General features: G+C 34.9%; 1 protein-coding gene across 7 annotated transcripts in view; it reads right to left on the minus strand.

The window, feature by feature from the left end:
* Positions 1 to 26,746, minus strand: part of LOC125073203 (protein Skeletor, isoforms B/C) — a 72,712-nt gene extending 45,966 nt beyond the window's left edge. For 6 of the 7 annotated variants that reach the window (XM_047683930.1, XM_047683933.1, XM_047683934.1 and 3 more), the window contains exons 1-2: positions 26,613 to 26,746; positions 7,805 to 7,942 (exon numbers count right to left, since the gene is read on the minus strand). In XM_047683930.1, the coding sequence (XP_047539886.1) occupies positions 7,805 to 7,942; positions 26,613 to 26,649 (175 nt within the window). In that variant the 5' untranslated portion in view covers positions 26,650 to 26,746. The remainder of the gene's footprint in view (positions 1 to 7,804; positions 7,943 to 26,612) is intronic. The other variant, XM_047683932.1, reaches the window with a different exon arrangement.
* Between the last annotated feature and the right edge of the window lie 583 nt (positions 26,747 to 27,329).

The following is a 27,329-nucleotide window of genomic DNA, read 5'->3' on the forward strand; positions in this document are numbered from 1 at the left end:
ATGTCAGGCAGTCATAGTGAATGTATGGAATAGGAAATTGCAAAGACTTTTGTTTTAATGAAATGCCGAAAACTTTTTGGTATTGCTGTAGATGAGTTTCAAAATACATGCGAGTTCGGCGAGTATGGCGGACGCGCATGTGGAACTTAATATTGCCAAATTAAACATATTTAAATAATTTAAACGTATCTTTTACCTTTGCTATAAAGCCAAACTATAGTAGTATTTCAATCAGACTAGATTCGCCGAGTCTTAAACCGAATTGACAGAATATAGTTTCGTTTAATAAAAGAATGAAAAAGGTTTATTGATAACAATTAAAGTCATATAAACTATCTGCAAGAGTAATGTACTGGATTCAGACCGCATGTTGCGGGGGACACGCTCGCCCACCAAGACAAACAAAAGTTACCAATAATAATAATTGATCTTTAAATACATTTATGAGTAAATAATATAATTTTAACTGAACATCAACGTAGAGTGGGTGACTGTGTGTGTTGGTGTGGGAAAAGTGGTGGTGAGTAAGTGGTCACGATCGCTGAGTGACAGTGAATAAACTTTGACGCCGTAAGAAATTGTAGAATATACGAGTGGATGGTACCAAGACAGGGTTGCACAGCGGTACTACCGGGTGTAGGAACGTAGTAGCAGTAACGAGTAGGTCGTGAGATGTGCATCTCCGTAACGAGAGGACTTACATCACCTCCCGTGTTGATGTTAATCAGTAGAAAGTAACGTTTAGACGAAACGAGTTTTGATCTCGGAGTAAAAACGAAAATTTTGTAATTTAGTTTTAGTACCAGTCGTAATGTAACTTGTATTGTTTGCGAAACGAAGCGGGCGGGTCGTTAGCGGTCGCGTTATTCTTACGTACACAATTATAAATAATAAACAGTTTACAAGAAAAATAGATTAGATACATAAATTAGATACAGATAATAATAAAATAATCAATTGTGTTTTATTACATCAATAATGCATAGACTATTTATCTATTTGATACTTCAAATATTAGAATTTTAGGCCCAAATAATGTTAAGCATTCGTAAAAGAAATTTAAGCGTGGTTTTTAAAAGCGTGGATTTTAGTTTGTAGTCGTTAACATTCATACTGAATAAAAAAAATTGAATACAATTGATATAATATACAATAAATATATATATAAATGTTGGACAACAACACAAACATTACTCTGATCCCAGTGGAAGTCGCTAAAGCACTTGTGTTATGGAAAATCAAAAGTAACGACGGTACCACATAGAAAACTAAAGAACTTTTTCTACATCGATTCGGCCGGGAATCGAACCCGGGACTTCGGAGTGGCGTACCCATGAAAACCGGTGATAATATATAAATATATTTAGTACCAAAAAATAATCCGACTGGTTAACTCAATAGCCTCCCCATTCCGCACCGGGTGTACCTTCATCTTTAATTTACTTATAAAATGGCAATCAAAAGATCCTGACTTGGTTAAACTTAAAGTGAATTAAGTATATATATAATATAGTTATACCCAGATAGAGAGGTGCCATATTTATTAACGATTTTTTTAGCAAACGGCTTAATTTCAAAATTGTTAAAGATAAAAAATACATGCAAAGATACGTCATCATTTCAGTTTTATTATTTATATCGAAATGTTAATCGCGCAGCAATTACATTTAAATAAAAGCTCGCACGTCGCGCGCGGGAAACTGCAACCAAAACTTTACGTAATACAATACGGGCAACTTTAAATCACTCTCCGCAACGCCACGCGTGTAATCAAATTTACTGTCTCGCGATATTGTTCGTTCCGACGCTTTATTTTAAAATATCACAATAGAGTCGTGCATGGGTAATCGCCGGGCGGGTCACGTACGCGACGTTCCCTTTTAAACGCCTCGTTGCTCTAGTGGCTAGTTTATTAGGATGCAAATCCCAAGATCACTAGGTTCAAACCAGTATAACCGTAAAGACACACTTCATACACTGCCCAAGACAGACTTCATACACTGCCCAAAATACAAAATCCAGGTAGATTTTGTATTTTGGGCAGTGTATGAAGTTCCTTGACTCTTTCTCTCTCTCTTTTCCGACCATATCAGTAGTAACAGACAGACAGGGATATTTTCGCATTTATAATAATAGTATAGAAGATATTTTATATATATATATATTTTTTTTTCAAATCAAATCAGTATCATTCAGTATTCATTCTTTGAACAAAAACTTAGACCATCAATTTCTAGTAAAAATGTTTCAACGAACATTCACAGTACGCTGTTCGCGTCCAATGTCAGTGTTGTGTAAAACGGAAACTCGCTCCAGTTTTTTCCTTTTCAGAAGTTTTCAAGTAAGTGATATTGACGGCACCCACGCTATGAAAAAAAAAGATATCGAACAAAGCGAACTTGTCGAATAATTCACATATTTTTCACATGCAATTCTATCCTCTTCACTGAACATCATACGGTTCATTATACGTTGAAATTAAATTTAAATATAACTCCCGTTCAAAAAAATAATCTGATGTTATGCTAAAACAAAAGACATTCAATCTTCGAGATATATCATATTATCCCAGTATCCACAACGACGTTTACTTTATTCAAGTAAGCTCTTAGAAGCACTTTTGAATGACTTTATGAGATATTATCGAACATAAAGCTACAACCGTTTTAGAATGCGATATTTTACGGAGAAGAACCGATGTGCAGGAGTGAATCTATTCCAGCAATTAACACCCGTAAGCCGATTTTAAATAAAACTAAAAATAAATATAAGTTTTAATAAACTCCAGAAGACGACACAGATGTACCATGTTATCGAGACCTGGAAACAGTTTGATGAATACGTCATGACTACATTATTAGTTGAACTGTGATACATATATATATACTTTTCCAGTTATATCGTAAAACAAAATGAAGCATCTTTCTGTTAATTTTAATCAATCAGCAGACAGCAACAATGAAAAGAGAAAATCTTTCAAGTATTTGCCACTGATTTGTTTAAACATCTAATACATATACGTATTTAATATAATAATAATATTTACAAAATCTATATATTTTCCTCACTACGCTATATTATATTTTATTAAGCTCTGTAAATGTGGACTTGAAATTTGTATTGATATAGTTGGACATAGTTTCAATAAAAATAACAAAATACTGCTAGAGAGAACGGGGAAGCTGCACCGGGAGATCGCATTATATTGCCTCTCTATATTGCGATACTACGAACCCACGCGACGGTGATTTTTACAATAGTTAATATTAATTTTGATCTGTAATTTGTATGTTTGTGATATAATTTTATTTTTGTTTAAGTTCACAGCGTAAATAATTTCTTATGACAATATACAATAAACTATTAAGAAAGAAAGACAAAAATTGCTATAATTTAAATTTAAGATACTTTGAAGTACAGTCTTCATTTCAATGCAAGTATGTTAACAATTGTCTTCTGTGCTGTCGAACTAACGACCGCATGTGCTCTGGCAATGTCTCTGATGCAGCTCGAGATGCAAGCCAAACAGTCCGAGCAGACCAGCCTCCGGTTCTAAGCAAACATTTTGTTATGTAAATATTTCCAATTCACTGTTTATTTTCCGATCACAACTCAAGATGGGAACGGTTAAACCTTATTGTGAATACAAACGCCATCACCTCGTTTGCAATTAGTCATTAGGTTTTAATTAGCCATTGTTACACGCGGAGCGTGATTTGTATCGTTTTTCTCGTGTTGCAATTACATACTTTATACTTTATGGCGACGCAGCGACATCTGCGTCGTCGGGTCAACACGAAACGAAAGAAAACGACAGGTTACATGCAAAATTATTGTTGTTACCTGACCTCAAGTGGTCAATACCGCCCATAGACAATGGCGCTATCCGATATAGTGACCATTACTTTAATCGCCAATGCGCCACCGGTTGGTGGGAACTACGATGTTAAGTCCCTTGTGCCTGCAGTTACACTGGCTCACTCACCCTTTTAGAAGGGTAGGTAGTTACTGTATTTAGCCTGAGGCTAAAACACAATAACACTAAGTATTGCTGCTTGGTGGCAGAAAACCTGATGAGCGGGTGCTACCTACCCAGTCGGGAGCGCCCTACCACTTAGTAGACGTGACATTTAAGAGGTTCTTAAGTCCACTTGGTTGATGAGAACTATTGAAAATTACTAAGCGCAAGTTATGGGAAATTATACTAAAATAAATTAAACTCGTTAAATTCCCCCTACTATCTCTCAGGTAAAGTATTCTGTTTGGAGCTTATAGTTAACAACAAACAAACATGTGTCCGGCATAATCTTCTCGCTCTAATATAAGCTTTAATTATTATAAAAAAAAATATGTATATTTGATTTCATTTGTTATAAAAAAATCAATTAAATATTCAATTGAATTACAATATGATACAAAGTAATTTGTCATAGTCTGAATCTGTCAAACATTAAACCTTAATATCACAAATCGTGATGTATTAAATGTTCGACGGAATCGCGCTGTCTCGAAACGACAAGAAAAATCTTCGAACACGAATGCATCTTCGAGCGTCGCCCCGCGGGAAATTAGTCCGGAGCCAACTTCACGGTGAAAAGTTAATAAATTTCACATGATTGCTCGTACTTTGTACGATTATATTTTGAACTGTGGCCGATTTTCTCCTCGGCTTATAAAAATGCTTTCATTATTTATTCTTAGCTCGTAATTTTTGCTCACAAATGACATTTACGCAAACAATATTTTGGCAGTCTTGTGAACATTATACTTTTATGGCTCGCTGCAAATCAAACTATATTGGCCTTAAACGCCAAAAAACGGCAGAAAATGAGCTAAGCCGACGGCAATATTCTTCAAAGTTGCGTCTTATAATTTGTAGCCGTACGACGACGACAAATATAAAAAATGCCTAGAAAAACATCCCTTAGTACGTTTAATTTTAGGCATAGTATTCCACGCGGCTATTGTTCTCGAGGGATGCTCTGTACAATTTTGAATGTATGCGAAAATAGTACTTGCGGCAGTGTCTATATGGGTTATAACAGGTCAAATCCAGTTCCCATATGTTCGTCTCTCATTAGGTGGAATGCGCCAGGCTCGTACATCTGTGCCCGCAACAAACGCCCGCCCGACCTCGGGGACTGTTCACACTGATCACACACTCGCCTATTATTATATATTTGAAGACACACTGTTATTGCTTATTTATCATTCGCTTGCTTCTCATATCACTAACGTACTAAAAATATGTCTTAAATTATTGTACTCAGTTTTACTAATTGTTAACGTAAAGTACAATTGAAATAAAATACCAATTAAGTAATTTTTTAAGCCAAAATATTTGAATCAAAACATTTATTTCTTATTCGGATCTTTAAGCTTATTTGATGATATGCAGTCCTTCATTAAACATTATATTTACACTGGCTCACTCGCCGTCAAGCCGAAATACATTACAATAACTAGTATTGGTGTACGACGGTTCTCACTGTGTAAACGCAGTCACAGTCCTACCACTATAAATAGCCCCCGAACATTATAAAAGCGAACGTTTGTAGCTTTTCCCTTTTACCGAATTTTCATTCTCCCCTGGTTTGCTACGGACGTTGAAATAAGTCGAGTTTCATCTGCACTAAGCCTCGACTCGACCGAGGCAGATCCGGGCTGATCTCGTTATAGGAGCCCGTACTTTAATTAATTTGTCATACTTATTTTCACCTTCCACAGATCTGAAGTTACAGAAGTCGGTCCTGTTTTTTTGTTTCGTCAACCAACTGTACTTAAATAAGAGCCATTTATTAATGATTAGGATAGAAGACATTGCATTAAGTATTATATGATTACAATAAACCGAACGCTAATTCCTAAGCAATTTAAAGTTATTTTTCTCAAAAAGTTTATCTTCCGAGTATTTTGTAATTTAAGCTCTAAAACATAAATAATAAGAGTTATTTCACGTGTAAATATAAACATTTAGATGTGAAACAACACGTGTGCAAACTAATTAGCGATGTAGCGACCGCAGTGAAGTTGTTACGAGTTGTATGCAAATAGAAGAACTTCAAGAGTGTTTTACACTCGAAACTACTTTTAAAAAGTTAAAATAAAAGCTACGTTTGTACTTTTTGCGGTGAGTCTAGACAAAGAGGGTAAAAATAAAATGACGTAAAAGTGGCTTGCGGAGGAAGATAAGTCAGCTAAACTTGCACGTCCAAGTTCGGCGTTTGCGTGCGGCGGACGCAACCAATGATATGTGATCGATATGATTACGATTTAAGTAGATCGTCTACACTTCTTCTAACTATTACTAAAATAAATAAAAAACTACATACGCTTTTAAAATATATTATTTTTAAAATTGACGAGAAACTCAGGTGAGGTGAGAGGCTCTTATAATCATTTTTGAATTCCAGTGTTACTGTATTTAAATTACATACAAAGTACCTCAGTAGTAACCATCGGTTACGAATGTGGACTCTACAGATGCTCTACCAAGAAGAAACACTTGAACCTCACTGTTTAATATCTCCCATCAAATATTTATTATTGTGTTAACAAAGTTAAGTTATTATTTATACTCCAAGCATATTTATCGTCTTTATAGTTTTCAAAGTGAGATTTAAATTTATTGATGGCTAAGATATCTCTACTTCTTCGCTGAAATAAAATATAAGGATTATTACGTAGCCACAAACGTACACTAACAGCCCAAAACCACTTTAACAAAAGTAGGAAAATGAAATAAAACTCAAAATAAGAAGTGAAACGAGCGGATAATTAATTATAATACATTTACAAGTCTGTACTAAATACTAAATAATAATAATAATAAATCCAATCGACTAATTATAAGACGAGTAGTAACGATCAGGTGTGTAAAGGGCAGCGACCGAATTGCTTGGAGTGATATGCAAAGTGCACGAACTCCAGGAATGTTTCAGTGCGGCGACGTCCAGCTCTGTGAATCCTTGAAAGATCTAAACTCTTCGAGTGTTAATTTGACTGCAGATAAGTTTGTTTGAAAACCTTTTATTTTAGGACGAATTTTAGATGATTGTATAGAATTATTTAAAAACCTTCAGTTTCGTCCCACTGAACGATGTTCGGCCGAGGCGAATAATACACGAGACAGAATACACAGGCGGGACAGCTTTAGACAACTTCTTGAAAGAACAATATATTCCTTTTATTAACTGAATCCGGGATTTTTATTCTAGACTTCGGGATCTAGTAGTAGAGTGGGAATTAAATAAATTATTAGACTGTAAGCCTTTACTGCGTTTAGAAAAAACAATAGAGTGTATGATATGTGTTAACTTGTGAATGTGAAACAAACCAGAAAATATATATTGGTCAGCTCCCCGTGAACCCGGGATTACTAAAGTTGACCAGACAGCCTAATAAAAAACAGTACTCGTAAACTAGAACACAGCAGAGACTCACCAGCGCCATTCATTTACCAATAATATGAATATTAAGGTGAATGACCTGCATATATCGTTAATAGAGAAAAAAAATATTTCATTGAAACCTTTTTATGTAATCGTTACTTGTTTTACTTCATTTATAAATGAATAATAATATTGAATCGATTTCATTTTCCCAACTAAAGCCTAACTAGTCCTTAACAAATGCAGACAATTAAAAGAAACACTAAACGACAATATATGAAAATTGTATAATTAAATAAATAATATAATGAAATACTTTACAGGTACCGTGCTTTCTGTTACCCACTTATGTTCTTTAGTTTCATAAATTAAATAAAATTAATAAAATTAAATAATTTCATAAATGTACTTACCGGGTCCTTCTCCATCGTAATGGAAGTCGTGCAGGTATAGCGTGCGTGAGTCGACCGCGAATACGCTGCCGCGGACGGCGTGGTGCAGCTCCGACAGCGGCCCGATCTCCTTGCCCAGGTAGTGCGCCCGGGACACGCCTGGAGACGAATAGGAGCATTAATAAGATGATCCACATCATATTTACATTAATAGCAAATCTAAACATATATATCCAAATAAAGAAAAAAACTAATGTATAAATAATGCTATAAGACAGAATTTCTCTTTCCCCGATGAATCGATCAATATCGATGCTCGGGACGAGAATGTATGTAACCCTTCCTGTCACTTGCGTACGCAATAACACTGCGTGTTTTTTGCACTATTAATCTTAGTTTGGCATCAACAGCAAACAACACGAAGTTAACTTAGTCTCTGAATGTAGCCCCTTTGGCGAACACGATATTCTAAGAATTTCAGGAATTCAGCCTCTAAGCAAAGGCCTTGTTTCAATTCAATTTACACAATTCCTTTATTAAGGTTTCAAATATTTAGTTCATTCTTGATAGCCAGGGATGTTAAACTCTAAGAACTATCGAATATATAAGATAAACATCTATCAGTGTTATACCTAAATAGAGTACCTACACCTATTTTCAAATAATAGCCTACAAATAAAGTCAAATTATTAACTTGTAATTATCACTTTTATAATTTTCAAATAATCTAATATTCGTAAGTGAAACTATCGGAAACAATCAGATAACCATAACCGCATCTGAAACCGGTACAAAATTATTCATATCCCCGTATCTATATCCAAAATCGAAACAACATATAGATGACATCTCTGGTGATAACTATAATAACGTAATTGCGATCCCGTCGTCAAAAGATACGGGTAGTTGATTCCGGCCAACGAGAATAAAACCTAATTGTAGAGCAGCGGAGAAGCTTTGCTCCATTTGTTGTTGTTACTTTAGAAAAATGTCCACACCGCGGACGTTGTGATAAAAAATAAACAAAAGTAACTTCTTCAATTTTTTTTCAATTTTTTTTTTCTGCACGTATACAATATATACGTTTAAGATTTTATATTGATCTTTACATTGTATAATTTCCTGCGTTTGCCGATGATCATCGGTTGAACGGTTATGAGATTAATGTGCCGCAAAGCCATGACAACATAGTCTAGCATAAAACCTTCTCCGTGAACAAAATACTTATATGTACTAACTATCATGGTAATCGGCCAAACAGTTTTGAAGTCGTTTAATAAACGTCAAACAGATAGACCGGCATCCATTTTTATGTGTAGAATGTTCACCGAGTCTGATGACGTTGAATGGTACTACTACAAAGTCTAGGAACAGTTAAGAGTTCACGCGAAAAACAAGTGCTTAAACTAACTAAACTACAATATACAAACTTTTAATACATGTAACTTATTTTTTATTCAGTTTTTCTCGATAGAATTTATTTTCTAAATCGTAACGCTTGACGAATAAAAGTTATAGAATACAAATGTTTTCATTTCATTGAGTTAACACGATTGTGACATAAAATATGAGAACATTTTAAGGCGTGCAACGCGCTGAAGTCATAAAAATACGTAAATATACGTAATTTCATAAGCAGGAAAAGATTGTCCTCGCTATGAGTAGCTTTCTCTTCCTCCCTAAATGATCTCGAACATTTCGTTACTCACACACATTCGTTTATTTCGATCGTAGAAAGAGAGATCACATTTCTGTGCTTTGCGTCTGACAGACACGCTTACACACTTACAGTTAAGTGATAAATTACTTTCCCATGAACGCCTTCAATAATATCTTATCGTTTTTTTATAATATTTCTTACACTTTCGTTGTATTTGCTTGTTTTTTATTAAATACAAGATACTAATGTACTTTTAATGTTCAAACGGGATGCGTCAGGCTTTATCGAGACTACAGAATTTCTCAATATAACGAAAGACGCTACATTGTAAGGTAGCTCTCATATTAATAAGTTGAAGATCAAAATCTACGAGTTATGCTCTCTTATATTTATATTTGAACGTAGGACCGATGAAATGTTAATCGAAGCTCAATGGAATAACAACGGCATAAGTGTGTCAGGTCGACATTCATTAATTCATCTTAACCGCTAAGTTATATATCATTATGAAGTTCAGAGCGTATCTGGAGCGAGGTGATCGGAGGACATTTGAGAGGCGACCCTCCGCACCCGCCGCGCCCCTCGCTACACGCTCCGACACTTAATAATACACGAACTAGTTTTATTGTCTTTCATATATATATATATATTTCTGGTACTGAGTAGTGAAGGAACTTGCTTTTGTCCAGCTGTGGGGTATTTAGTGTTGTACAGTATTTTTACATAAAATACATTATATAGTCAAATCTTTGACTAACAAACACACACACCACACTGACATGATTAAACATTGAACTTACACCAAACGTGTTCGATGCGGAGTGTTGGGTGTTCGTACTTACAATTATGAATCTCCTTCAAAATACATTATCACATTTCACTACTCACGATGTGACATATAAGTATTTCGCCCTACATTGCCCGCGACGTGCTCAGAGCAATGCGAGTAATTCATCACAGACACGTAACTGTACGTCTAACGCATTACGTCGGCCCGTCTTTGAAAGTGCTCTCAGGAAAGTGACACGGCCTTAAACGGTTCTTGAAAAACATTCAGTTAAATAAAGATTATCGGAGATAGAGATTCAGTTTACGATTGCACATTGTGTATATCGATTGGTCTCCGTAGCTTCGTTATGTTAAGCCCTATATTTGTATATAAAAATTAACCTAATATACTTTATTCAAGCGTTTACAAGCACTTTTTAATCGTATATGAATGTAACTACATCTACTAGAATCTACATAGATTCCACTGAGAGGAGATTCTTCGTCGTCAAACGTGAGCGTGTAATCATCCTATTCATTCAAATTTTTAAAAACTGTATAAAAATTTTCTTCTGTTCACTAAAACAAGTTTATAATTTACGTGTAATAATATATTTTGTACTGTCTCTGTTAAATCATAAGTTAACCACTTTTGGTTTCAAATAAACAAAAAAAATGCGTCACTTATAGTTTATCCGCTTACGAAGTTAGAAGCGTCCAATAAATTCCTTCATTAATGAAGCCTTTGTAAACGTTTCAATCGTCAACTTGTAACTCTTGATGAAAATTAATAACAACGAGACTGTCGGCTGTTGTTACGAGTGTCGTCGAATATAATGAATCTTTATGAGAACAGCGACACATTTAATGGCTACACAATTATATTATAATTATTCATATTTTATTTATTAATAAAAAACTTTACGGGAAGATCTTTCCTTATGGACACATTCTAAAATGTACGTGTGAGTGACGTAACACCTTGGCTAAGCGCGGTTGCTATTTATTAATTTTAAGAATGATATCACTCAGAAATAAATTAGATATCTGTTAGTAAAAAAAAATCAAATTTACTCATTGGTTCCGGAGATGACCTAAACACAAATAATATCATATAAGTTATAAAAGTGTTTATATAGAAGACATAAGCACGATGCCTTAATAAGATGCCTCTCAAATGTGATAGCATTTTGGTTAACAAGACATTATTATATAAGATGGTCAAGATTAAAACAGAGCTAAGCTTCAGTCAAAACTTAAATATTTGATAAAAAGCTGGGAGAGCTCCAAGGGAGTGGATCTTAACTTTTTGCGTGTTCAAATGCGGGCGAGCGCCGCTGACACTTTGTGTCCTCGTACTTAATTTGTGTTTATAATTTGTCTCGCGCGCGGCGGTGAAAGACAAACACAAAGCGGAAACATGCAATAACGGATTAACTTCTGTCTCCCGTGAATTCCACTACAATTGTGATGAAGTGATGAAATGAGCTTCTAAGAAAGAGAAGAGTCCTCCGCACAACGGTGGGAAGTTGACGAGTTTTTATTTCACTTTTACTCTAATACGATGACCGCAAAAGATCTTCCGCTTAGATTTTAATTATATATTCGATTGCTACGTCAGTCAGCTCAGCCAACACTGTGATTTATAACTGTATTTATATTAAACTATTCCGCTCGAAGAAACATTATGGAAAATTTCAATTCAATTACACGTTTTATATGCATATTTTATTCGCCACTAATTTAATATGAAAATAATGTGAATTCAGTACAAATGCCTTTCATCCGATGAGATGTACCTTTGTAGTGAGGAGAGACAATACGTTCATCAGAAATCAATTCGTAAAACCCAATCAGCAATTCTCAATCACTGCTGTTTTAAAAACTGACAATTCTAAAAATCCTGCAGTCGAATATAAACTCTATTTTTGTCGTCATGAAATACAAATTCATATTTCTGGTCGGCAATATTCGACGGCTACATGATACGTACGTGCATATATTTTCATATCATGGCTTTATTCTTAGGGCGTTGGACGTATGTTTCTAATGACAAAATAATCATCGAATTTGAGCTCTAATTTTGCGCAGTAAAGTACAATTTCGCTCGGTGAGCTAGCTTAATCCGTGTATTGAAAATGCAAAGGTCGAAAGCTATAGGCGTTGAATACGTGCTAACGAACCCAAATGCATTGCTGAAACTACGAGCTCCCTTTTGTAAAATTCAGTTTTTTGACGCTGTTTTTATGCTCTCTTCACACTTGCTCTCGCACATATCTCAAGCCATAGACAACCCCGTAACGACTGCTTATATGCCCGTAAACTAAATGTTATAAATTTAAAATATTCTGTACATTGATAATGATTGTAATGATAATATAAAAAGGTATTCACATTCGATACTAACTGCACACTATACTTCTAAAAGTATTTCGTACAAAAGAAAACTATAAATAAACTTTCATCGTTATATCTCTATGATGAAAACATTTCATTCGGCAGTTGTGGCGCGCTCTGAGATAGTAAATATCTTATGCAAATCTATAAAGAGCGTGTGAAACATCAATAAGAATATATTTGTATTTAAGCATTCTAATTTTAATCAGGAGTCATTTCAATGTAGACTGGACCACGCGATCGTAAACGTGTTCCAAAGAAATATGTTGTTGCCAATTTCTGTATACGCAAAATCTTTAGTAACAAAGTTAACAACTTAAGTCCATTACGTGTTGACAAGGAAAATTGCCAACATATATATTTTACACATATATATAGACGCAGCTCAGTATGTAAGTATTCATACATGTATTCCTTAAAGAGTAGAGCCATTATTATAAAACATAAAACGTTTAATATAATTGCGTTTACGAAACTGCAGTGATAATTGTATTTTGATTACTATCCAAGTTTTATTTTACAACAGTCACTGTCATTTGTAATACGGTTTCGGCGACTTTATTTATGCAATCAAACATTAAAATATCATCTCGTGCGTTATTGACGGAAATGTTTAAATTATTCAGTTGTTCGAAGTAACACGTGACGTAAATTACTTTGACATTTTGTAAAATTAATTAAACTGAGACTTGAATTTAAATTAGATCTTTGTTTTGTAATGTCACCCGTGTTAACGACGACCTCAAGTAAGATTCAATAATAATTTACATAACTTATTCTTAATTTACTTTGCCAGTAAGATAGATTATGCTCTAAATTTAACACCCTCGTATTAATTCAATGTTATTTCAATGTTGTTTACATCGAGTCAACATTGAGTTATTTGACATTTAACGTCAAATGTATTTGACGATTTTTATGGCTCTGGACGCAAGTCCTTTTACAATATTTGATTTTAAAGTGTCATAGATATAGATATCATAGACAACTAAATTGACTGAAGATTGAATTAGATATCTTGTTTTAACAGAATTTTATTTAAAATTCTTTATATATATTTTTATTGTTGTTATTGTGATTCTTGTTTTTGTTGTAAAATATTATTTTTTTATTTTTTATTTATTTTTAACTTTTAAGTTTGTTATTAGTTTTCTGAGGTTAATTTAAACCTTAAGCAATCTCTCTCGTGCAACTGGTGGGTGAAGACCGGCCGTTCATTATAAATAATATTAAATAAATTATATATATATATTTTTTTTACGTATTTGTTTATTGTTATTTTTATTCAGCGCTTAGTTATTTATCTGTTATTATTATTTTTATAAACGTATTATTATTACCTCTATGAGTTTAAACGAAAGTAATGTTAATTCTGATTCTGATTGCGATAACAACTTTCATTCCTTCTCCTCATCATCTGATAATAGTTTTCATAGTGCTTCTGTGCCTCTTTCTTCTCTCCTTGATTCTGCCTTTTCTCCTTACCCTAGAAACTTCAATGTTGTTCACATTAATGCTCAAAGCATTCCCTCACACTATGCAGACTTTGTTTCCTCTTTTAACAACGATAATATACATGCTATTTTGGTGTCTGAAACGTTTCTTAAACCTAATTTACCTTCATCCTATTATTCTTTACCTAATTTTCACCTCATTCGAAATGATCGCGTGGGAAAAGGTGGCGGCGGTGTTGCAATTTACCTGCGCAACAATATTCCTTTTACGATTATCGACAAATCACCAGCACAATACTCGACCTTCTCCGAGCATATCTTTCTGGAACTAATATTTGGCTCCAAAAAGATACTGCTCGGCGTTTTCTACAGCCCTTCATTACTTATAGACTATTTTCAACATTTGGAAAATCTACTAGAACTATATAGTCCTACTGTCGACCACTCTATCATCTTGGGTGACTTTAACACGTGCGTCCTTAAAAATGATTCACGTGCCAAGCGTCTTAAAAACTTAATAAGCAGCCTCAATTTTACATTACTTTCGACTGATGCAACACACTTTTTTCCCAATTGCACACCCTCGACACTTGACTTAAAGATCGTCTCATCTGCCGAGTTTGTGGATACGAATGACAATCGCCTTAAGTTACCGACCTGTCATTCCAATTATTTTAGCAATTCCTTCACAGCTAAATCTGCCAAGCTTTGGAACTCTCTCCCCTCAGATATTCGCCAGTCAGAATCTATAAACTCCTTTAAAAATCGTTTATTCAATTATTATTTACTTAAAGTTGATGATCTTTAAATTTACAGTGCATTATATGTATGTCTTAAATTCATTTTGTATATATTATAAGTATATTTATATATATTTAGTATATTTGTATGTATTTATGCGTATATGTATGTATGTATGTATGTATATATATATGTATGTATGTATGTAGTTAGGTTTTTATAATTGTTTGGATTACCTTCGCTTCTCTTATTATTATTTGCACTACCCATATATTTTGACTTTGCTTCTTTACTACTACGGGTTGTCTGGTAGAGATTGCTTATAGCAATAAGACCGCCCTTGTACACCACTTTCTTTTACCTATATTTGTTATTACTGTTTTTTTTTTTCCTGTTTATGTTTGTGTGCAATAAAGTTTTTATCTATCTATCTATCTAAATCTCATTTTATTTGTTTCTGTATAAGTAATAAATTGTATAAAACTGAACACAAATAATCATAATTTCAGGGCAACATGACTCGTGAAAGGCAATATGACGTTTTGACTTCGATGAATTCCTAATACTATTCGCCCCGTGGTCATTATTAAAAAAAAACTGCTGAAATTTTCAATACTGATTTTATCAAGCAAGTACCAAAGAGACAGTATTACTCTATCATTATATATTGTATAATACTTGGCACATTTTGTACACATATATTTTTTATATTATTTATAATATTTCGACTATGTAGTTGCTTTTACTCGTTAGCTAGTACGTTTGCTATTTACTCTCTGAAACGTGTATATAATAACAAAGCGCTCTCTGTGGACATATCTCACTGCTATCAGAGAGAGTGATCGTCAATGTGGAAAGTCACCGGCGTCGAGGTGAATGTGTGTGATGTAACCGCGAGCAAAAACGAGCATTTCTTTATAACACCACAACTAATTGTCCGCAGGACTTCTTCGGCTTCACTTTAAGACAGACTTGTTTTTTGTAAATGTTACTCATCTTAATTGTATTGCGTAATATTTTTGCTCAGTTTATTATTACATATCATAAAAATAATATTTAAACGATATGCTCGTTAAAATAAATATATGTAATAATATATGTATGTCTATGCATTGCGTTACGAATTATATCATATTTAAAATACATGATATCTTAGAGAATGTTGAATAAGTTGGCAGGTTCTTATTGTCCTCGTAGCTGGCAGTAATTGTAATAATCCAGCTGTATGGGATGTTTGAGTATTCAAAGTACACAAAGCTTTATGTAATACCATAAATATCTTTTAAAAGTTTGGAGAAAATCATTTAGGAAAAGCTTAATTCGTAAACAAGTAAAATATTTTTTTTTTTTATGTTATAGTCGGCAAACGAGCAGGAGGCTCACCTGATGGAAAGCGATTACGACCGCCCATGGACATCTGCAACACCAGGGGGGTTACAGGTGCGTTGCCGGCCTTTAAGAAATAAGTACGCTCTTTTCTTGAATGTTCCCAAATCGTATCGGTTCAGAAAAACCGCCGGCGGAAGCTGGTTCCACAGAGTGGTTGTGCGAGGCAGAAAATGCTTTAAAAATCGCGCTGTTGTGGATTTACGGACATCTAAGTGGTGCGGGTGAAATTTAGAATTTTGTCGAGATGTCCGAAATATGGATTAATTTGGTACTATTTTGTCTTACGGACCTTTGCCCTACAGTTTTTTAGTCAACAGTTGGATCTTTTAAGGCTCATTGGTCTCATTACGGTAAATTATTGAAATAAGTAATGTATCATACAATCGTTCACAAAGTTTAGGTATATTATTTTAACAATGAAAAGCAATAAGATGCAATTGACTGCCGTCGCGGAGGCTGTAAATACTGAAACTCGCCTCTCGTCTGCTGTCGCCTGTCCGAGCTTGTGACGATATTAAATAATCTAAGAGTGTCTCGTCGCTCCGGTACTTTCTCGCACTCACTTTCTACGAATTCTTGTGTTATTACTGCACTTGCGCTCGTGCAACGAGAATGTGTGACGTGCGACGGACTCACGTAGTGCCGGCTGTACTTATGTCATAGTTACAAGTTTTATGATATTTTAAATAATATTCGGACAAGAATTTAAAAAACCTTTTTTATTAAATTTTGTTACTATAATTTTACTTAGGTTATTTATCAGGAATGCTTGAATTGTTTAAGGAGACTTCAGTTTCTATAATCGTAAAGTGGAGCGACGTGCCGACGTGATTTGAAAACGTCCGTTACAAGAATAACTTTATGAGCACTAAGTATGTCATGCTTTAAACTGAAATAATTAAATATTAATTCGTTTAAAACTTTGCATTTCTATAATACTATTCAATCGTAAAACTAGTGCTCTTGGATATCGTATATAACATAAAAGTTACATCTACGAGAACGTTGATAAGAATTCCGATAATGATTATTTATCTTGAGAAAGACTTCAACGCGTTCAATACATTTAAAGCTTATTGATCTTTGAAGTAACTTTGTATCAATTGTTTCTACCGGAGTGAGTCGTGCTACGGTTTCGAAGAATGCATTCGAAGGGAATTGATGACTCTCTGGTTATCTTAAGTTGCAGTCTCTTCGTTGAACCGAGTCTGCAAAAACGTCGAATACCTTTAGAGAATTATAGTAACTAACATAATATTTATTTAAGGAATATGGTAACAATTATAAATTACATTAAAACAAAATTAATTAATAAATATATATAATGTTTAGAAGCGAAAAATTACTGTGACATTATTTTAATCATTAATCAAGTGTATATTTATAAATAATTACGTCAGCGAGCAGGTGTTCTTTGCAAAGTATCGTATTATAATTACTAGTTTTGTAAAGTTATAATTTAGTTAAAATGAAATTTGATCGAATTGCTAATGATTAGATCCCCGGGCGGTCTGATACCACGCAGGATCTCGATTTGTAGACCTGTTTAACACATCTTAAATCAATTCGTTATTTACAAGCGTCCTCGCGTGTGTCCCGAGGTATCACCGGCGGCACAGGTTGACACTGATATTGTTGACTTCTGTAGTTACTGCTCAGCTTTTTGGAATATTTATTTATACCAGATTAACGGTTCTTGAGATTAGTAGTAGTAGCCTTCGGGACATTGGGAAACCGCTGAACTCAGAGTGACAACGAGTAGGGGAGTCTATGTTCAGAAGTGGACCTGTCAAATGCTGATGGGCGGATATAATCAAACAGTACCATAGACTTAAACTATACATGGCTTTAAATAATTATAGAAATAAATAAACTAAAAGAAAATCCTTTCAGCCAATTTGTAATTTTTGTTTATTACATATTGCAACTTGAAGTTATATTATAAAAAATCACTACTGCCAATTCCCTTTATGTGATGTTGTATAATTTTATGATCGTACGCGGTGACGGAGTTTCTATCCTCAGTAACCGAGGGCGGTAAGTCACTAACTTCTGAACTGACAACTTCGCTCGTTACAGACTTACCGACTTTTTAAACAGATACTGCACAGCGTATAGTTTTTTTTATTCAGAGATTTTTTTATACTTTAAGGAGTTCATCGATAACGATAGAAACCATTTAATTAGTCATGTAAATATACAATACATAAATATGATTCTTGAGTATCTTTATTTCATGAAACGCCTCAAATAATGACACTCTGAATATATGTACACTTCGAATACATTAGACGAAGAAAAATCTAGTAAAAAATAAACATAATTTGTCTTCTGGATTTTAATATAAACCTCGTTACTAACCAAAGAGCTTTTTATTTATTAACTTTAGAGAGCCGACGAATAAATAAGCAGACTAATAGCATCCACATACTAGTATTCTTCGACATATACTCTATGTATTATATCGTAAAAAGTGTAAGTCGCGTCTTACACCCCTTGTATGTATTACAAGGCATTACTGAATGCGGTATCACCGCCAAACAATAACTTTTGAATAATTTTGTCAAATAAAAATACCTACATTATTCTACTTTAGGATCGCAGTTGCCGCGAGACGGATACGAGTCAAATGAAATTAACAAAAGAACAATTCACATTACATTTTAAAGTCAATAATTACGATAATAGCTTAACGTTTATTTTGTTTTGAGTGGACTCATTGAACTATAACACGTGAATCTTAAGCGAAGACTTCGGGTTCGAGTCCGAGTACATTCTGCTTTCATGTTTTTCGTATTTCTCGCGCTCGGCGGTGATGGAAAACATCGGAGGAGACCTGCACGTGTAAGTTGAAATTTGGCCTTGTGTCTATCCTCCAACCCTCCTTGATGTAGCGGCGGTGGAAAAGAATAATTAATTAACACAGGATTTTGTTATGAATTATAAATCTAATACTACTTTATTAGCGGAGGAGGACATGTGTCCTTAACCTCCTTATCTGTGCCGAAGGACATTATTACGTATTACTCCTCATTTCACATAATTTTTAATGTCACCAACACAAGAGGAGCGTTGTGTCGCAACAGCTGCCTGACAGCGGTTCCCACCGCGTTGGGAAACTCGTCGACAATACCGCGCGCTTGTGTAACGTATGATTATATTATGAGGCTTGAATGACTCTTTTTACATTTGATTGGCTTTATGCTTTTTTATTTGGGAAGAGAAGTTCGTTATACAATATTCGAAACAAAGCAAAAATTTACATAACACGTAACCCGGTACGAGATTGGTTTTCTCAGCGCCGCTGTTGTATACGAGTGTATCTGCTAGTGTGTGTAGTTGGAACTCTTAGACTCGTGCAATTTGAAACGAGCTTCATCGCATCTTTGAGGGCCCACATACCGTCCCTTCTTGCCCCAGTCTTGGCTCTTTGTGACATTCCTCGAATGCTTGTAGTTTGAATTTGTCTTGTCGAGAGACTTTTCATTATTATCTTTAAGTATACGAGATACTTTCTTCCTTTAAGAATATTATATTATACTAAAATACGTCTGTGATGTGTTTACAGAACAAAATACTAATTGTTGAGCTATTGGCTACCTATTGCGGAGCCCTTGCGAATCTTTCTCTCTGTAGAAAAAAGAGACTCAGTAGTTATTCCTTTTTCTTAAATTAAATTCAAGAGTCTAAACAAAGTTAATCAACAAAAACGAACTCTTTAGCATGTTGAGCACTAATTAATTCTTATGTAATTTGTTTTTTTTTTTAATAATTGTAAAAATTACATACACATAATATAAATGGAGAGATTTATAAAACTTTGAATTTTTAGTCGAAGTGATTTTTTCATAAAAAAGAGTATTAACCACGCCAACTTATACAAAGTGTTGTAAAACAATATTTTATTTTATTATTAGTACAAAAGCGCATAAAATTTATAAATACATAGGTAAAATACCGTGGTTTCTACTTCAGCTCAGAGAATAGGGACTGTCTCATCACAAATATTTTAACTGAGTATGCGTTTGACTACACGCAGTTACATCTTCTTGTTTCTCTTTGCAATGATTTTTCGTAACTTTTAATGTTACAAAATATAAAAATAAAAAGATGAATATTTGCATAATGCTTAACCCTAAATTAAATCAAGAGTTCACTTATGCAGTTACCAAGGTTGTTACACAACCGATGTGAACGAAGGTAGTAAAAACTTTTCACAATCCTTTCTAATCAAACGCTCGTAATATTAAACAAGAACGAGCGATGTGGGATAATGTCGATGGACCGCTGCGAGTACCGTTGCCTCTGACCCACTGGTTGCGAGGAATGCGCCGCCGTACACTGCCGAGCTTATAGCTCGTTTTATAAACAACTGCGAGCCGGACCGGCAATGGATGCGGATCGCTATGACCGATAGATGTGGCCGAGTGGCACGCTCGGTGCCTGTTATCACACATCTAGAACACTTTTGAGTCGATCTTTGGCGATTTCTACAACGGCACGGTTTATTCCCGGCCTCGCACGTTACTTGCTTACAGTATAACATAATACCGTTTTTATGATGATACTAATATTGTTACATTTTGAAGCATTGGTAACGAGACACAACTGTACCCTGGTATAGAAATAATATGAGTATTATGATCATTCTAACTCGCAATGACCTTTCCCGGGGTTCATGTTTGTGCTGCGCGATATATGCTTACAATACTATCATGTGACTTTTTTAAAAAGAAAATAAAAAAATATTCCCATACTAATAATATTTTCAACAGTTCAGCTAAAGGCTCACCAACCGCGGTCTACGTTCACTTCGATTTTGCTTCGTGCTGATTATCGAGTAAATAAAAAATATTATTGTATTCGTCACTTTTACTTGAAAATATTTTTTGTGTTCGCAAAGAATTGTATTCGGTTCACAAAGACGTGAACATCGATTCAATTAATTTGAATTAAATTTCTTATAATTAGTTTGCCTTTCTCGACTCCGCGTCGCGTCGTGGGAATCGACGATTGTGAAAGTTATGGTGGATAGGCGAAGGTCACGCTTTGATTGATCGTCTGCAATGAATTAACGAATGAAGATGACGCATAAAATATATCCGTTTTCATCCAAATGCTCAGTACACGGAGATGAGACAGCCACAGAAGATTACGGGTTCAAATCTGGGCAAGCCGCTCATACAGGATATGTTATTCACATTACTTATGCGCACTCTTTTTTAATTTTAACAGCCTGTAAGTGTCCCACAAGTGGGTTAAGGCTATCCTTTTCTTGGAAAAGGTATGCAACTGACTTCACGTATACTCTATCCCAACCATAACAAGAAAGAGTCCGAATATACAACATTTGACAGCAAATTGACGCGATATCATTGGTGGAGAGCTTGATTAAACTGATATTCACTTTGGAAGTTAAATTAAAGTGGAAATAAGTAGTTAAGTGTGCAAATATATAGAGATATATTAATAATAAGCTCTTAGTAGTGCACAACATAGCTGAGTTATTAGCAAACAGCTTTTTCCCTACTTCCATTGGGATAGGCTATAAGTAGTAAAGTAAACCCAAAAATGCATTATTAATTACTAATAATTAGAATATATTTGTAATTAAGTACATCCCTTATATAAATGTACCTACATATACTATACTGATATGTAGGCATAACCCTCAATCCACCTCAAGTAATTCTAAGAACTCCAATTTAAATCTCAGTTATTCTAACACACTGGAATTACAAGCGACATTCCCTTTATAACGTTGAGGGTTTATAGTCGCCTTTCCTTAACCTTGATCGGCTTTACTTCCGATACTAGCAATCGCTCCAGTGAGTGACGCAGTAAAGCAATCGCAGTCGTCGATAACGAACACTTTGTCGCGCGCCAGACGTCTCGCTGCAAACCTTTTCATAGAGATTTTCGTTTTCACTTAAAACTGGACGAAGCGCTATTCTGTTTATAAATTAATCCATCACGAAAATTAAAAATTTTAAAACTTTTGCATAGAGCTTCTATTTAATTTATGTACAAAAATTTTACGTCAACATTATCAAAAAATTCAAACTGTGTACACAATTTTAGCTCGGTGGTGGAACTGGTTTATAATTCTGTTGCAAGATTCGACACACCATAACGAGTAGATCAAAATAAAAAAAAAACCTAAATTTTTCTAAAATCGTATTTTGAAAACTTGCACGCCTCAATAATGCTTGTCTAAGCTTGAGACACAGGGATCTTTATTACGGTAAAACCTGGCCGTACCGTAATAAGGTTCCCTGGATTCTAACAACATTAATCGTAATGGATGCCTTCAGTTGACGTCAATTAATATCAAACATCAAATCAAAGCTTACGGTAGTGATGCCCTTGTCTGTCCTGACAACGTTGCATCGCCTGGCGATAGTCGCTCGTAAACACCAACGAAAAGACAAAAAGCAGGAATGTTGGCGCCGCCACTCGTGATACTGTCGCGAAACACGAGAGGCCCGCGGTCTATTCCGGCGTTTATTTAAGATATTAAATCAGCAATTCCTTTTATTATTTATAATACTGATTGTACGAAATTCGACATAGCTTTATTTTGTAATTGATTTTCAAAACCGCTACGGAATAAATCTTACACGCTTTGTAACACACAGATACAACAAAAAGATACCAGTGTATAAGTATACCAGCGGAACATTTCCCTAAATTATCAATTTACTATTGATTTTGTAAAGGTGAGTGTTTAGATATGTTTTCCCCACTTGTCGATCGGTTATCCTCTCTCCTAGTTGACACCTTATATAATGGGAGAAGAAAATAAAACTAAATGAGAAATTCCTTAAATACAGGGATTGTTGTTCTACCTGAACTCTTAGTGAAGCAGTAAAGCTGTTGATAATGAACGAAATTAAAACATATGTCATGTTCGTTCCCGGTCCTCCTCCTCGACTCCGTTACACTTGTGCCAGCGCCGACTCTATTTACATACGCCGACATTTGGCGTTAAGTTGTTAATATTAAAATATGCACCGACGGCACTTCTAACGCTACAATATTTTAAAATATCATCTTTTTTCAAATCCTCGCCCTCGTAACTCCGTATACTCGTATTTTATACCGTTTTCCGCATACTCACTTTTACAACATTTACACAATACAACTCCACAATGAAGGTCAAATCTTTCAAAGATACACACGACTCTCTGGTATTGTTCCTATTTATATGACTATAAACAAGAATGCAATGATCCAGTGGACGGAACACGTATGTCTCTCGTGTGTTGAGCCGAGCAAGCGCCACTTAGTGTTCGAGTTCTTCATTAGCGTTTATAATTCATTTCGCGAAGCCACGAATGTACCAAGTGCATGCGGTGTGTACCAGGACAGTATAGGTAACCCCATACGAGTTTCGCAACACTCCGTACGGTCGGGTCCGTACGTGGTCGCCTCACTCGCGGTTTAATATTTATTTATCGAGACACAAAAATATCATAAATGTCTTATTTATTTAAATTATTAAAATAAAGCTTTATTCCGTTAAAATATGACCTTCGTGTTTTTTCAAGTAAAACATTTTTAAAAACATAAACGTATTTGTTTATATTGCGTATTCTCCATTAGAAAACACATAAATAATATTTGCATTTGTATCAGCATCAAAATCGTATCGTAAAATTATATGATATTTATAATCTTAAAAATAAATATCTTAATTTATTAATCACTGGCGACAAATTCACACGAGTATTTTATGTGTATGAATAATTCTCGTGAAATAACTTCTTTTGCTGTATAAAACTTAATTACATTTTTCATGTATAATACAGTCGTAATACGGCGACTCTGTTTAAAATCTGAACAATCGGCAACGTAGATTAATTTGAAAGCGTCAACTTCTCAACAGTAATTGTAATCGATCCGTTTTAGAAAATAAAAGTTTACGCAAAGGAACCGAAACACGTCTGCCCGAAACCGTTCGTGACTTTCATCTCGCTGCGGCTGCGCCTTAGATTGTTAATTTCATGCGTCTCTTAGTACCGTAACAATAATAACACTTACATTTTTTTAAATATGAATAAAATTTTTAGAATATCAATATTATTTCAGACGGTTATGTGATGGCGGTTAGATTCTCAATCGAACTCTTCCTGACCGATTTTGCTCAAAACGGGCGATCTCAATCTAGACCAGCCAACAGCGCAGGGATTGTTATAGTACCCAAGTGTGTGCGCAAACACAGGTGCGCTCTGTGTTCCCTCACCTCCGACACGACCTGCAGGAGATCAGGCGCAAGGCCAACGGCTTTCCGTGCTTTCCGAGTCAGGGGAGTGTACACACTCCCAACATCCAGACACGGGGCTGTTACTGAGAATTTTTCGACGGAAAACCTTTGTCGGACGTTAGATGGTAAACGGAACACTCAATATTAATCAAATGTTATACTCGTAGAAGCTCTTCGAAATGTAAATTAAACCGATAAAAATCGACAAGAAACGCAGTAAACCGACGTGTAATAATAAAATGTACAATTATATGTTACCAATATATTCAATAGATGCCACAAAAAGTGGTCAATATGTATATTTTTATTAAAAAGTGCACAGATTGTATGTTTGTACGAACTGACATCGAGAACTAACCGTCTAATTTGAATAATTAACTGTCCGGTAGACGGGAAGGTTGTAGGCAATACAACTTTATGATTCGACCCCAAGGAGCGGAGCAGAGACCACAAGCTGTATGGGCGAGAACATTCCAAATGTAACGTGGACGAAACCGGGGGACGCAGCTCGTATAATATATATAATTTATTCACTATAAATGTGAAATTAAATTAATCTCTCGGAGTCATCACGTCTGTAACATTTCAGTGAGGTCGCGGTGATCGCTTGTCATTGAACTTTGTGCTCGAACTTCGAACGTTAATTATTTTCTTATTTGCTAAAATGACGTAATAATTACGAGTTACGACATCTCATAAAGTACTCTTACCGCAACACCGTTATCCCTTTATAACCAATCGCAGCTTAGGACCGTTACTCACAGACAGACACACAATAAGAACTATCTTGGGAGACGTATTTTCCGGTAAACTTTTTACTACGTACATTAGGTTTTGACTTCCATCAGTCGTAAGTAATTGTACGAGCTCACATTTATACTCCTACTAATCCTGCGCGTCACGAAACGATAGAGCTGCCTTAAATTAAAGGTTTATACCTACTTTAAAACTTCGATCCGATAGCAAACTACAGTAAATTCTTGTGACGTAATTAATAGGCAGCAGTGCCGCGGTCAACTTTCCTCGTGACTGTTACGGGGGTCCTGCGCTCAGCAGAATAGTTTGCGAACAACTTAATTTTACTGGAATCTGTCAAGTTTAACGAAACAAAGTTAAATTTTAGCAAATGCAAAAATCTACTTTTTTGAATATCTACACATTTTTGCAAACTACTTAGTGGAGCCTATTTTAGAATGCCTGGAATCGAAAATTGCTATACGATTAATTTGTTTAAATTTTGTGTTTGAAGCCATCATTCGTATTTGTATGTGAACGAAATAAAAGCTTATTAATGTCCAATATCTAATCCCATTGTGTCGCAAGTATTAAAGCAGCGCACTGAGAAGTTCCCAATAAATGTAGGCTAATACACGCGATAGTTCGGCGCCGCCCAGCGGACTACTTTTACAAAACCAGCGGTTCGTATCCGTTTAAAGTTATTTGTAATCAATACCTAGATCTTGCTTCGAATAAACTTTTCATGCCATGAAAAATTTAATTTTGAGAATTTAATTTTTCATTTCAGATTAAATATTAAGAATCTATTATTTCGAACAATTATCGGAGTAAATAATGTAATAATTTTGACCGTCCTCAGCAACTTCATAATATATTGTTAAAAAAAACTGGATAAAAACTGCTTTCATATATTTCCTGCAATCAACGATATTGGAATATCATCAATTATAATTAATCTGCTACTATACTAATTCCGCTAAGACCGAATTAGACAGTTTTTAGAATGTATTTTTAAATAAAACTTAAAACGAGACTTAAATGAAACGCTTCAATTAACGTTACGCTTTTTCTGCATTGATTATACCAATATATCTTAGTAGTTTATTATACCACGTAATTTTTCTTGCTCTCCTTTCTGAGTATTTTCTAGATTCCTAATAGAATTGATTGAGTTTTCTTATAACTTATTGTATTGTTACGATTCCAAAGGTCCGGAACGGCCAGTTTATTGCGAATGAAAATTAATTACGAGACTCCGTTATTTACTTTAATATCTGACTTGTATCAAGTCAATAAACGCGTTTAAAAATAAAATGTAATCCACACATTTAATTAAGTATTAAACCAAGATCTAATTAAATTTAATTAATAACATAATTTTTAGCATTAGGTGTAATACATTTAAAAAATATTTACCGATCCATAGTAGCAGCGCGAACGCCGCGAAACGCATCACGAATAATAAAAAAATCACTCAAGAGTAAATACGAAAATCGACAAACACGGTTGTTGTGCGCACGCGCTAGCGCCGGCGCGTCGCGATAGACTGGCGGAGAGTGCGCTCTGCGCTCGCGCAGGTTATGCTAACGAGATGCGATTAGATGCTGCCTGAGTGCTTTAAGAAGTCTGATCGAGTAAAAGATGCCCGATCTGCGCATGTCAGAAAATACATTCGAATGATTTAAAAGACAAAACAAAAGAAGGCACGAAATATTGACACAGCGCCGTCCTATGTTATTTTATTCAAAAGTTATCCACGTCTAGGACTCAGCGATAAGTAATAGTATAGCCTGGTGGAAGTGCATTGAGCAAGCCCGTGAGGTGTCACTACATAACCAGTCATTCCATTTTACCGCCAAACATCGATTCTCTATTAAATGGTTTGAAGGGTGAGTGAGCCAGCGCTACTACAGACACGAAACATAAACTCTTTTTTTATGGTATAGGTGGCAAAGAAGCAGGAAGCTCACCTGATGGAAAGTGACTACCACCTCCCAATGACATCAGCGCCGGGGGCTTGCAGGAGCGTTGCCGGTCTTTAATATACTCGTAGCATTTTGGATCGCAGTGTGAGTGGTTACATAGAGATTGTGTTGTCATTAGCACCAATTACGAATTCACAATTTCAGGTTG

This window comes from Vanessa atalanta, chromosome 23 (assembly GCF_905147765.1).
Source record: "Vanessa atalanta chromosome 23, ilVanAtal1.2, whole genome shotgun sequence".
In the NCBI taxonomy this organism is placed as follows: domain Eukaryota; kingdom Metazoa; phylum Arthropoda; class Insecta; order Lepidoptera; family Nymphalidae; genus Vanessa; species Vanessa atalanta.